Below are 13391 nucleotides of genomic sequence, written 5' to 3' on the forward strand. Positions count from 1 at the left end.
GTCCCATTTCAATACCACGTTATAATATCCACTGGAGGGAGCCCTCCCGAGTAATAGGGCATTAAATATCGTAACCATGGCGAGCGATTTGAATAATTACTATAACAACAATAGTCAAAAGGTGAGCTGCCAATATCGTGCAAAAATGACCTGCTGTCTGCACCCCTGATATTTATCTCTACGCGGCAGGTTAATTGCCTCTATCAGCGACGTAAGTAAAGCGCATCTATGATTTTTTGGTTGCTTTGACTCAATTATTTGTGAGCTGAGACAGTGAATCACAAAAATTTACCACCATTGCTCTGGGATTTAACTTCAACAAACAAGTCTCTTGTAAGGCTTCTTGTCCACGGGTTTCTATGAATGACATCAGATCATGGAAACAATGTGAGGAGTATTTTATTTCAATTGTTTAAATACAAATTCCAAAAGCTAGTTTTAAGAATAGAAGGGGAGAAATACTCTCCCCGCCCCCTCTGAATTGACGTCCCTGGTTTCTGTTGGGCATTCTGTTCTTTTATTTTTAGCTAATTCTCTAAGAATATTTCCAGTCACCAGTAACAAACCTTTTTTAGAGATCTACGTCCTCGTAACAAAATATCCCTGATATTTTGTTATGAATAAAATCAAAATACAACATGCTCAATTTCATGCAAATACAGTTCATTATATTTGAAAAGCTATTGTGTGGCTATTTGTAGACTTGTCAATATAAAACAAACAGAACCAAATTAAAAAAAAATACATTTTTCTACAAAATAAGTTTTTCAAAAAAAAGTGAAGAACTCCATTAAACCAAAAATGAACAAAAATAGAATTAAATAATTTATCAAGCACATAATTACCACAAATCAGCATCAATAAATAAATAACCAAGTCAAACTCAAAACAGGCAAAAATTATTTTGCTTATTATGACTGCTCATCTGTACCAGTTATATGTTCTGGGTTATCTTCATATGTTAGGAATAAACTTAAATCAAGTCAAGCTGAAATTGTTCCAAATCATGGCCGTTATTCTCCTAATGCCTTGGCTAGACTTTGTTCAACATATTGTTACCATTTCATTGTTTTTATGTAAGGTGTGTAATTTTAATCCTACTGATATGCAGGATATTAGAGCATTGTATTTTAGTTACTGTAAATACCTTTTATATCTTTTTCATTGATATAGGAATCGTTATATTATTCGAATGTTTAGTGCAACTGATATATCATAATAGATAGATATCATCAAATCATTTTTTCTACTTACATGTCGTTTTTTCTTCTCCTTACAGGTCTCTTGCATGATGAGTATACATCATGACAGAGTAAAAGTAAAAAAAGAAGAAATTATCCATAGTGTCTTGGAAAGATTTAGCTCTAATCCAAGAAGATTAATGCTGAAGGTTATTCATTATTGATGATAGAACTTGCTGACAATGTAAGGCTTTGTGAACTGCCAATATAACTATAACTCCCCCCTTCATCACAGTATTGGCTGCCTCCCCTCTAGGCAAAAAGCTACCTACACCCATGGCCAGTTACTTCTTAGTAGTAAGTCTTTTGACTTTTTTTATGCTTGAATTGCAAGGGCCCTTCATGGGATATCAAATGGAACTGTTATGCCCAATGATGGAACAGACCAAGGACTTTTTCAAGAAATTCTCAAAAGTCAATTTATATAAGCAATACCTGATAGCATGACAACAGAATTTTGCACTAAAGTTTGATTCTTTCTCTCAACTCTACTTTTTAAAACAGTAAAAACTTTGGCGTAAAGAGCAGGGCGTTGAAGAGGGAGCAGCCCCTTTCATATACGGGATAATTTCTGTTCGTTTTAAGTTTTAATGTCGCTCTGGTTTTTAAGAGTCTTTTAAGTTTTAATGTCGTAATATGGTCACATTAATTTACCAGAAAGCTACTTGGACAAGGGTCTATGACTTGTCTGTTGCAATAATACAGCCAAGCAAAACTAGAGCTTCATGAAAAAAAAAAAAAAACAATGAGGAGATGCCAAGCTTGAGAAGATGCTAGTAAGATTCTTTGATATTCTGATGACACTTGATAAAGTTCAATAGAACAATGTTCAAAGAGAACTACCAGACAATTTTGTATAAGGCTTGACAAACTGCTAACCTATACTCAGTCAAAACATATCAATACAATGGAGTTGTACAGGTAGCTTGCAGTTACTTCAAGGACAAGCAGTCATCCCAAAAGGATGTAATTTATTTTAGTTTAGTATGAGATTTCTAAATTGCTTTGTAGGTTTTCTTATGCTAATTGTGTACATACAATCAGGTGTCCATGATCTAACCTAAGCTTTAACCATTTCAATTATAATAGAGCCCTAGAATCTGAAATCAATAATGAAAACTGCAGTGATCCACTGAATGGTAAACAATGATTTGATGAATGGTAAAAATATTTGTTATATTTATTGCCATTACAAATTCAGGGAACAATCTTGCACATAGGCCCACACCTGAATATTCTGTATAAGATGTTCCTAAAACTTAAAAGACTGCAAAGTTTTACTACTTGACATATGCAATACTGCTTTGGCTACTCAAGAAGTCATTTTCCTAATTTACCTTAGTACACCAGCTTATCAGAAGCTGTATATTGTTTGCTAGAGATAAGGCTGTCTTATAGCCCTGAAAAATCTGTCTGTCATGGTTATTATTTGTGCATCTCTAAACTAAAAGTGTTTTTAAGGGCTTCAGGCACTTTATTTGTGGAAAGTTTTGAGTAATACAGTGTCAATATACATTGGAGAGGGGCTAGTTCTTTTGTAGAGAATTTTTTTAAGCGTCAGAACAGTGTATAATTGGATCAGGCGAAGTTGGAGAGGACACAAGGGATTTATGCTTTGAATTGTTGATGGAAAATGTAAATTTATGAAGTTTCATCTTTTGATGTATGAAGGTTAATCATATTAGAAATTAATGCAATCAATTGATATGGAGGTAAAACTTCTTAGGAGTCACTTCCATTTAATATTAACCTTGCTTAGCTCATTATGATTATAAAAATTAGCAATAAGAGTAAAATTTGGAAAAAGGTTGGAACTAGTGATCAAGATCAACAGTTTTTTTCCCACAGGTGTGGTTTTAGGGTCTAAGTTAAATGAGATTTTTATAACCACATTTTTTTTCTTTTTCTGGATAAAACAGGGTCTTGTGTCTGTGTATGAACTTATGGAATAGCAATGACAGTACTCTTAAGATAACTACTCAAAGTTTCAATCCCTCAATTTTACACAAGACTTTTAGTAGTGTTGAAAAAGAACATTGGAAAATTTTAATTTCACTTGCCATAACTTCATTAAGTGCATGGTGTTGGCGATTTTCTTTTAGGTTTGCTTTATGTTCTGGTGAAATGTCAGTTATGTTAGGATCATAAGAGTTCATAGCCTCAGCTAAACCTGCATTACTAATACTATTTGAGCTCTTATGAATGGAATACTATGTAATTTTATTGGGCAAGAGAGGATGGATTTGTTTTTGGTGGTACAATTTTGAATAAACATGGGGAAGTGGGGGAAATATACTGATGGAATCACAGATTGGTTGTCAGACTGCTTATGGGGTATTCACAGGGGGGGTGATTATGTGATTAAGGGAGGGGAAAGGGAAGCTAAAATTATAATGGCAGTTTACAAAATCTTACATTGTCAGCAAGTTCTATCATATCTATAAAATCTTTATTAATAGTAATTGCCAAAAATCATAAGTCATCAGTAAGTTTCAGCATTAATCTTCTTGGATTAGAAATAAATCTTCCTAAGACAGTATGGATAATTACTTCTTGTTTGACATTTATTATGTCATTCTAGCTGTTTATTTGTAGCTTTTTCAACAATCTACCTTTTTATCAACTACTTTTTGGCCATATGTAGTGTGAATTTGCGGTTCTAGGGGGGAGGGGGCGACTGCCCCCCGCCTCCCCCCTCTGTAAACCCATGGATCAGGAGAAGGGAAGGAAAGACCATAAATTTTTATTTAAATTATTGATCTCAGATAAACCATAAGTACAAATGTACCACAGATAAATTGATCTTTGGGATGTTATTGTCTTTTCAAGTTAACTGCTATAGGTTACATTTTAACTTTTAATATACTGGTTATATATATACATACTGTAAGTATTTTCAAAGCAAATCTAAAAATAATGTGGAATTAACCTTATTATTATATCTTTTTTTTTACGTTAGACTTGTTTAGAGCACAAGGTTGTCTCTTCAAGCTCCAAGATAAAACAAATTTGTGCATCTTCTAGCTTCTTGGAAGGAGATCTAGAAAAATAAATTTGGAAAACCAATGTTCTGATTTCTTTCTTGCAACAATAGTGCAATAATAGCTTTCTCAAATTCAAATTTGGGTTGCTTATCCTACCCAAAAATTTTAACAGTTTTGAAGCAAATAAAAGTCATAGACAGTGAAGGTTTTCAAGTGCTAATAGATCCAAAAATGGGTCTTGGGGGAGGGGGAATGTTCTGAGTCATCTGTTTTTCATTAAAACTTCCTCAAACTTTTGATTTTGATCAAATGTCCTGAAATAGAGGGTAATGATGAAGGTTTTGACACTGGGTCCAGTGGGCACAGTTTTGACCCTAGATTGGATTCTTCTGAAATGCTACAGCTAGACAACATTGGATGTGAGGCTGGATATTCCAATGATATGCAGCTGCTTTAGATCTAATGCTTAATAGCATATCCACAATGAACACATTCTTTGAACTTTTACATGGAAATCAAGAGACAACTATACCCATGCTCATATCAATTACATATTGACTCACTAGAGATGGAGGTTATCAGTAGTCACCTGCTGAGTATTCAGAAGAGCCAACACCAGGTCAAAGAACAGCTCATGTCATTTCCTTCTTGCTGCTACGCTAAAGCTGATTTATCAAACTGCAAGAAACCCAAGCTAACTCCAAGATATAATGCTTAGAAACTTGAAATTTCAAAAGTCAAAGCTGAGGAATGACTCCTTATTACCAGAGCAATAGCAACAAGAAAATGAGAGTCTAGAAAAGGAACTTCACAGAGAGAGCATGGCCAAAGATGAAAGAAGTCACTACTTAAGTTCTTGGAGAGGGGACAAATGGCACTAAAGTGGTGAAACACTCATTGTCCTGCATGAGAAGAAAAATGCATTGAATAAGACAGTATTCAGACAGCTCTGACAGAAATTACATAATCTGCCAAGGAGAGATGAAAATGACAACTGATCAAAGGTGGCAAAACATTCGGGATAGGGTGCAGCTAAAAATCAGGCCAATAAATAATATAGGATCCCAGCTTCTCAATGCTGATTTGGTCTGAACAGTCTGTGTCTCATCTTGAGCAGTTAATATACAAGTTTACTGATTTTATGGGTTTGTGTTATTTTTTTATGCTATTTCTCACAAACAGTTGAGTTATAATCCAAATGTAGCAAATTTCAAAACTGCAAACTTTTTGGTAAATATTTAGTAGTTCATATAATTGACCTACAAATAAAGTGAACATACCACTAGATGCCATTTTTTATGCTCTTTCGGATTATTATAATTGCTTTTCTTACAAATTCAGTCTTAAACATTTTTTGGAACCTTGAAAATTATAATTTCTTTGGTATAAAAAGGGTTAAAACATCCTTAATATTTTATTACAAAATTCATTTTGTCAAAGTTATATAGGTACTTCTGTATTAGCCAGTACATTCTTGTAATTCAAGAACTTAGGTTTATCTGGTACTTGTGTATTACATGTCACTCAAGTGCTTCACATATGTAGAACCAATTTTGAAAATTTCATGTATGAAATTCCTTCAGTTTACAATCTGAATTAATAGAGAACAGTGTAATACCATGGATGTTAAAATGAAAAGTAGTTCTACTTGAGTTCTATTTATATGAAGCACTGAGTAGCATACAATAAAAGTACCAATAATTCTAATGAAATATACCAAATATGATGAAAATATAGCACTGTATATATATATATATATATATATATATATATATATATATATATATATATATATATATATACATATATATATATATGTGTGTATTAAGGGGTGGGGGTAAAGTAACCAAACCTTATCCCCACCCTAATGTGCAAATGTATAGCCCAAATTATACAAGTACAATGCATTCTGTCACCCATCATTTGTCTTTGTGACTATGAAACAGTTTTCGTAAATCTTACATTCACCAAACTTTTCATGTGTGCACTGGTTAATACACAAGTAACATCATATAATCTGCAATCATTGATTTGTCACAATTAAGTTGGACAAAAAGAAAATCAAAACAATTTTTTCATTTTTCTATCTGCCATGTTTCTTCTGTCAGCTTTGACATATATATGAAACAGCAGTTTTTAAGCAGCCTAACAGAATAAGAAGAAAACATGACAGAATTGTTTTGATTTTTTTTTTTTTTAGTCAACTTAACCTTGACAAATCAATGTTTGGGAGTAATACAATTTTTACAAAATGGATTATGGCTTGGTATTTCTCTGCAAAAAAAATCTGTATTGGGCGTGTATCTAGAACCTGTAGTACAGCCAGTCCTGACAATCATGAAATATATCTGAAAACAATCACTGATGAATTAGAATCTACAGTAACTGACTTGATAATTATTGGCAATTTTATTTCCTATTAATCAAGTGGATTGATGGTCTTGGTCATGCAGCAATGGAGATTCACCATCTGTATCTTGCTTATCTGATAACTTCCTTCATCAAATTATTGACAAGGCATCATGGCAACCAGAATCCTTCCTTGTTAGATTTTGTAATTTTGAGCAATCAAGATTCCCTCATCAGAAATGAATTTCTTCCTCCAGATGGCAACAGTGACCACTCAGTCATCCTCTCTGTGTTATTTTTTAATAGACATAAGTAAACTAATCTTTGTCCTCAGGCTTTTGTTGACTACCAAGCAATACAGAAGGAACTAGCCTAAATAAATTGGTCAGAACTAATCATTTCTGATGTCAGCATATCATGCATAAATGTTAAAGAAGCTCTCCTACCAACTGAGAAAAATCACTCCTGTGTCATCAACCAAAAACACTTCTGTTCCTCACAAAGGAAGCAAAAAGAATAATCAGCAGGAAAGCCAGAGCCTGGAAAAGGTACAACAAAGAAAAACCACAAGAAAATTGGCAGAGGTACATGAAGGCCTGGAACCTTGCCTCCAATGTAGTTGGGAAACTGATGACTGAACATGAGAAGAAGCTTGCCACAGATATCAAGGCAAACTGGAGAAATGTTTCTGCTGCAAATTGCAACCATCACACTATTCCTGACCTCAAAAATAATAGCATAACCCACTCATTGCCAATAAATAAGACTAATGTGTTGAACACCCAGTTTACCTCTGCCTTCACCATCTGATCTTGCCCAACTATTTCTGCAGCACCATCAATTTTAATATATGATCCAATGCTTAAATTGTCAAATACTGAAGAAATTGTCTTAGCTAGCCATGATAAACTTGATGTTAAGAAATCAAAGGGATCAGATGGGATACACCAAAGGCTTTTCAGGGAGTTCCAAAATGTTTTCAGTTCTCCCCTGTGTAGACTCTTCAAGCTGTCCCCACAAAATGGAGAACTACTGTCAGATTGGAAAGCATCCTATATCACACCAATCCACAAAAAAGGCCCTGAAGATCATGTAGAAAATTACCATCACATCAGCAGTTATAAAAGTGCTTGAGAGATTCATCAACAGGGCTCAATTCAGTGCTTGGAAAATTAACAACATTCTCACTTCTACTCAACATGGCTTCTGATATTTAAGATTCATTGATACTAATCTATGACAGACATATGAGTATGTTACATCATTGATGGATAAAGATTTCCCTGTTGACGTAGTGCTCCTGGACCTCTCAAAAGCAAATGACATGGTTTGTCATAAATTACTCAGCACCAAACTAAAAGCAGTAGCTGTTGATGATGTTATTGTCAAGTGGATACAGAGTTTTCTTTCAGAAAGAATGCAACTTGTAAGAGTTCATGACTCCCTTTCAACAACTGTTTTATACAGTGTTCCCTGGGGGACCATTCTTGGGTCAAGTCTTTTCAACTTCTGTATAAATGATACACCCTATCTTCTCTTGGACCTTCTCACTCTTTATGCTGATGATTCAAAACTTGTTAGTAAAGCAGCCACATCCTCTGACCTACAATCTATCCAAAAGGACTAGGACTGATACATGGCTCCTCTCTTTCAACAGTGATAAATGCCATATAATCCACTTTGGCAACCACAACACACATCAGCAGTCTCTTAAGAAAGAGATCTTGGAGTCATTGTTGATTGTCAACTATGCAAAATCTGTATTATCAGCACCAAGAGGTTGGAATGCCCCTGGCATCACCCTACTTCAAGAAAAACAAGGAAAAACTAGAAAGAGTACAACAAAGAGCAACCAAAATGGTCTAAGGCCTTAAACAAATCCCATATGAAGAGTGTTTATGTCACTTCAAGCTTCCTACCCTCATATACCAGAGGAAAAATGGTAACATGATTGTAGCCCATAAAATTATTCCTAAGAATATTCTCCCTGGTTTCCTCCCCCCCCCCTTCTGAGTGTCCTGCAACAAGAGGAAATTCCAAGAAAATCTTCAAGAAACACTGCTCAATCTGAGGAAGAAGCCATTTCTTCAGCAAGCAAGTAACAAACTTGTGGAATCAACTGTCTGAAGGTACAGTGGCTGCTGATCCATGGGTGCATTCAAGCAAAATTTTGACAAAGATTTTGGCAACAGCCCAAAAATTTTTTGGCAACAGCAAGAGTTCTTCTACAAATGGGAAGCTTTTGAGTCTTCAATTCAAACATAGCAAGCAATTGCACCAAACAACCTGTAGAAGTCAAAACAGAGGTTTACAAGGATGAAAAATTCTTAGATTTGCTCTAAATAGCAATTTAAGGAAATAATGAAATAAGCCTAGTAAGTTTGAAACAAATGTTCTAACCAACTTTTATATCTAAATATACAGAAAGAAATTATTTTCAAGCATCCTAATAAGGCTTGAAATTGCACTTGCAAGAAAGGTAATGGTAAATGTTTAATTTAGAGCACTTAGAAATACTAATTCTAGAAGTGCATCCATTTCTGCTGACCCTCCTCCTTCATGGGGCAAACTAAAAATGCAAAAAGTGGGGTTGCTTACAGGTAACATTACCATTAGAGTGAAGTGCACTGGTCCATGAGCTCTTCAGGCAGTGGGGTGAAGTCTGTATTCTATATTTATTTAATAAACCTTGTTTGAGGGTTTTTTTTTGTTTTATCACTCTTTGTTGAATAAATATAGAATACAGACATTGCCCTGCTGCCTGCATGGCTCATAAACTAATATGCATTGCTCTACAGATAAAGTTACCTGTAAGCAAGCCTAAATTATGAATTTTTAGTCTTGTTGGAGGGGCTTAAAAAAAGAAAGCTAAAAAGAGAAAGCTGAAAAATGGATGCATTCCTCTAATGATGACAAAGAAACAAATAATATGCAATCATCTTGCTATATGCAGCAGTATGCACTTTAGAGCACTTGGAACAATACTAAACATTTATCAAAGTGATCAGACCTAGGCCTATTAGCCTATGTTTAGAAAGAGCATAAAAAGTGGCAGTAAAATTCTAGTTAATTGACCTCTTGCTATCTCAGAAAGGGTTTAGGTTAGGAAAATGAAACTTTCAGGGATGAATCTACAAACTAAAGTACGTCCCAGGAAGGTATTTTGAAGCACCTAACTCTACTCCTTTTCCCTCTAGAGGGCCTTGACCTTTAAAAAAATATATGCGCTATAAAAGTGAAACCTTTCAAAATAGATCTTCTGCTTAATTGAAGTACAACAAAATTGTTTTCAGCTTCATAACTTTGCTCAATTCCATTTTATAAGGTTTTAAAGATATGCAAATATATTTCCTAAATTTTGAAAATAAAACATTGATATGGCTCAAGATTCTACTCAAATAACAGGAATTGCATTTTCAGAACTAAAGGCAGAGAAAAAGCAACTAGTAACTGAAAATTAAGGTAAAATGTTGTTTTTTCAAAATTTCAATAGGTATAGACCTGCTATGTAGGCAAATTTCAGGGCCCTCTAGAGGGAGGAGTGGAGGTGGGTACTTCAAAATACCTTCCCGGGACATAATTTAGCCTGTAGACCCATCCCTGAAAGTTACATTTTCCTAACATAAACCCTTTCCAAGATAGCAAGAAGTCAATTAACTAGAATTTTACCAAAGTGGCATTGAATGGTAGGTCAAATATATGAACTACTCAATATTTACCAATTTCTGCATATAGCCTTGGGCTATTCCTGGCTGTAATACAAGGGGGATCTAACTTCACCCTAGGTTGTGTCAGGTAGATGTAATGTATAGGTTTTTATAGGCTATGTGGAATGTGTAGGTTGTCCTATAACAATGTCCATCTCTTATCCAGAAAATTAATTAAAAGGAATCGAGATATACCATAACAGGTACACTAATTTAAATTATAGAAATAAAATTTCACAGAAATCAATTGATTATCCTAGACCTTGCATAGGCTACCCAAATTAGGCACAAGGACTTCCCAGGTTTTCGACAATAAGCCAAAATCTAAGCTATTTGACTTAGTATTAAATTCACAAAAATAGACCGATACAGAGGTAAATAGTAATTAATTTTTTTTTACCATTTTATGAATCACTAATTAGACTATGTTGGTGTTAGTGCTGAGTTGAAATTTGTAATTTGTGACTTGAATCAGACGATGCCATCTATATATGCTCTAAATGCACGCTAACTTATATGGTATTTAGAATATAAGTTCTGCTATGTTACCGTTAAAAGACCATTCATTAAAGCACCGAGAAATAAGTTATATTGACGAAAATTTTTATTTCCTTAGTTGTAAATTTTTCTGATATTTGTATACTTTCCAAGGAAAATACAATTGACATCCCTGAGAGTCCAATAAGCGTTGAGGTTCATGCCACTTACTGTGTAATAAGTAGACATAATTAGCTTTAATGCAACCTCTGTACTGTCTTACTCGAAAAGTCACAGTGCTACAGAACGAGAATTAACTTAAAATTTAATTAAAATTTGTTGACCGTTGAAACGAAGATAAGAATTATTACCTAAATAATATTCAGTACGTTTATTTATTTCAAGCTTTCAATCTTTACTTAGGTCAATAAATAGTTTCAAATACCTAAACATAGGAAAACGTGTCTTTCCCAAGAACAATGATGTTTTCTGGATGTACTAACAGCTATAATTCCTAAATTAAATAAATATTATATTTAATTGAGATATTTTGAATTGAAATTGTTAGGAGTTTCAGAAACTGATATCCCACCGTTGAGAAATATGGTGATTAGAATTCAGGTTATTATACGGTAATATAATATCAGGTGATTAGAATTTATTCCCTCAGGCAGGAAGTACGGGATGCATAGACAGGGAGTAAGGCTTATGATGGATAAGAAGCTGCCGAGTTTTGTTTAGGTTGGAAGGTATTAATAATAGAATACTACTTGCTCATTTTACGATAAAAAAAAGGGTATCAATCATACTAGTATCGCGGCTTGGAATGCTATAACATTAAAAAACAACGATTGTATTTTGACTGACGAATTCAAACGCTTTGAACTGGACTTATTAGGAGTTTCAGAAACTCATATTCGAGGGGTGGGGAACATGAAATAAGGCTATATACAATTTATTAACCCACGCTGGAAGGATGGGACACAAAGCCAAGTATAAGCTCTTATGATAAATCAATTAGAAAAAATAAGTTTTTTTTTCAAATGAAAATAAGGAGCAGGATTTAAACATTAAACAAACAGAAATTATTAAGTACCTAACGATTTTAGGAAAACTCTAATTAAACCCCTTTACAAAGAAGGTGATAAAAATGAGTAGGTTAATTCAAGAAGTTCTTCATCATTCTTTAGCTATACACATTTAAAACTATTCACATAATATCCCCGGCAGTGAGACTGGCTCGAGAGCCGAGCGTATTATTATTATTAATTGTATTAGCTTGGCCAATAGCTTGGTCTCTGTAGCAAATTGCTCAGTGAAATGTAACTTTTAGTCTTAGCAATGCTAAAGATAGACTTAGTCTGATTAAGTTTTAAGAGAAGAACAATGTGAACTCAGGGAGTGGAGATGATGCGTGTACAAACTTTCATCCTTAAACAAACAGTTGAGAAGTTCCAAAGTTATCGGACTCTTTTAGCCATCGGCTTCATAAATTAGGAACAAGCGTTTGATCCAGCCGATAGAAAAAAATTAGCGAAGGCCCTGTCCTTGCATGGTATACCAGATAAATGCATTAGAATGATTAGTGCTATGTGTGAGGGTAACATTACTGCGGGTAAGGTAGGAAGTGAAATTTTTTGCTTTTTTTATTGCGTCAGAAGTTAAACAGGGTAGTGATCTATCTCTTTTTATGTGGATCATTGTGATGAACATTTTCCTAAGGAACACGGCAAAGTCTATGAGAGAACATAGAACCAAATATGAAAGTAAGACATCTCCTTGCTGAAATTACGATGATTGGATGAGAAAAAGATATGCTCTAATCATTTATTAACATAATATAATAAATCCCAGCGAAAGTTCGGTTGCTACTTCCTATTAATCAAACAGTTCGTGGTAACGAACTGTAGTAAGAAGCGACCCGGCTCAATAGTAAACGAAACCCTAAAAAACAGAATTTTGATGCTAAAATATACATCAAAAGAATCAGATTTTCATGCTGATTTTAAATATATAAGTTTCATCAAATTTAGTCTTTGTCATCAAAAGTTACAAGCCTGAAAAAATTTGCCTTATTTTAGAAAATAGGGGAAAACACCTCCTAAAAGTCACAGAATCTTAACGAAAATCGCACCATCGTATTCGGCGTATCAGAGAACCTTGTAGCAAAAGCTCCTATCTACAAAAATGTGGAATTTCGTATTTTTGCCAGAAGACAAATCACGGGTGCGTGTTTATTTGTTTTTTTTCCAGGGGTTATAGTATCGACCAAGTGGTCCTAGAATGTCGCAAGAGGACTCATTCTAACGGAAATGAAAAGTTCTAGTGCCCTTTTTAAGTGACCAAAAAAATTGGAGGGCACCTAGGCCCCCTCCCACGCTCATTTTTTCTCCAGTCAACAGATCAAAATTTTGAGATAGCCATTTTGTTCCGCATAGTCAAAAACCATAATAACTATGTCTTTGGGAATGACTTACTCCCCCACAGTCCCTGGGGGAGGGGCTGCAAGTTACAAACTTCGACCAGTGTTTACATACTATGTAAACACTAATAATATAATAATGGTTATTGGCGAAAGTAAATAACTATAAATTTTGTTTATTTCTGGCATTAATCCCCCCCCTTTATTAGGA

At 34.4% G+C, this 13391-nt stretch overlaps 1 protein-coding gene across 1 annotated transcript in view; it reads right to left on the reverse strand.

Moving 5' to 3' along the window:
* The window catches only part of LOC136033606 (vacuole membrane protein 1-like), a 56139-nt gene extending 45364 nt beyond the window's left edge, over positions 1 to 10775 (reverse strand). The window contains exon 1 of the mRNA XM_065714392.1: positions 10682 to 10775. Coding sequence (XP_065570464.1) covers positions 10682 to 10684 — 3 coding nt within the window. The 5' untranslated portion in view covers positions 10685 to 10775. The remainder of the gene's footprint in view (positions 1 to 10681) is intronic.
* Between the last annotated feature and the right edge of the window lie 2616 nt (positions 10776 to 13391).

The sequence above is a fragment of the Artemia franciscana genome, chromosome 12 (assembly GCF_032884065.1).
Source record: "Artemia franciscana chromosome 12, ASM3288406v1, whole genome shotgun sequence".
Classification (NCBI taxonomy): Eukaryota; Metazoa; Arthropoda; class Branchiopoda; order Anostraca; family Artemiidae; genus Artemia; species Artemia franciscana.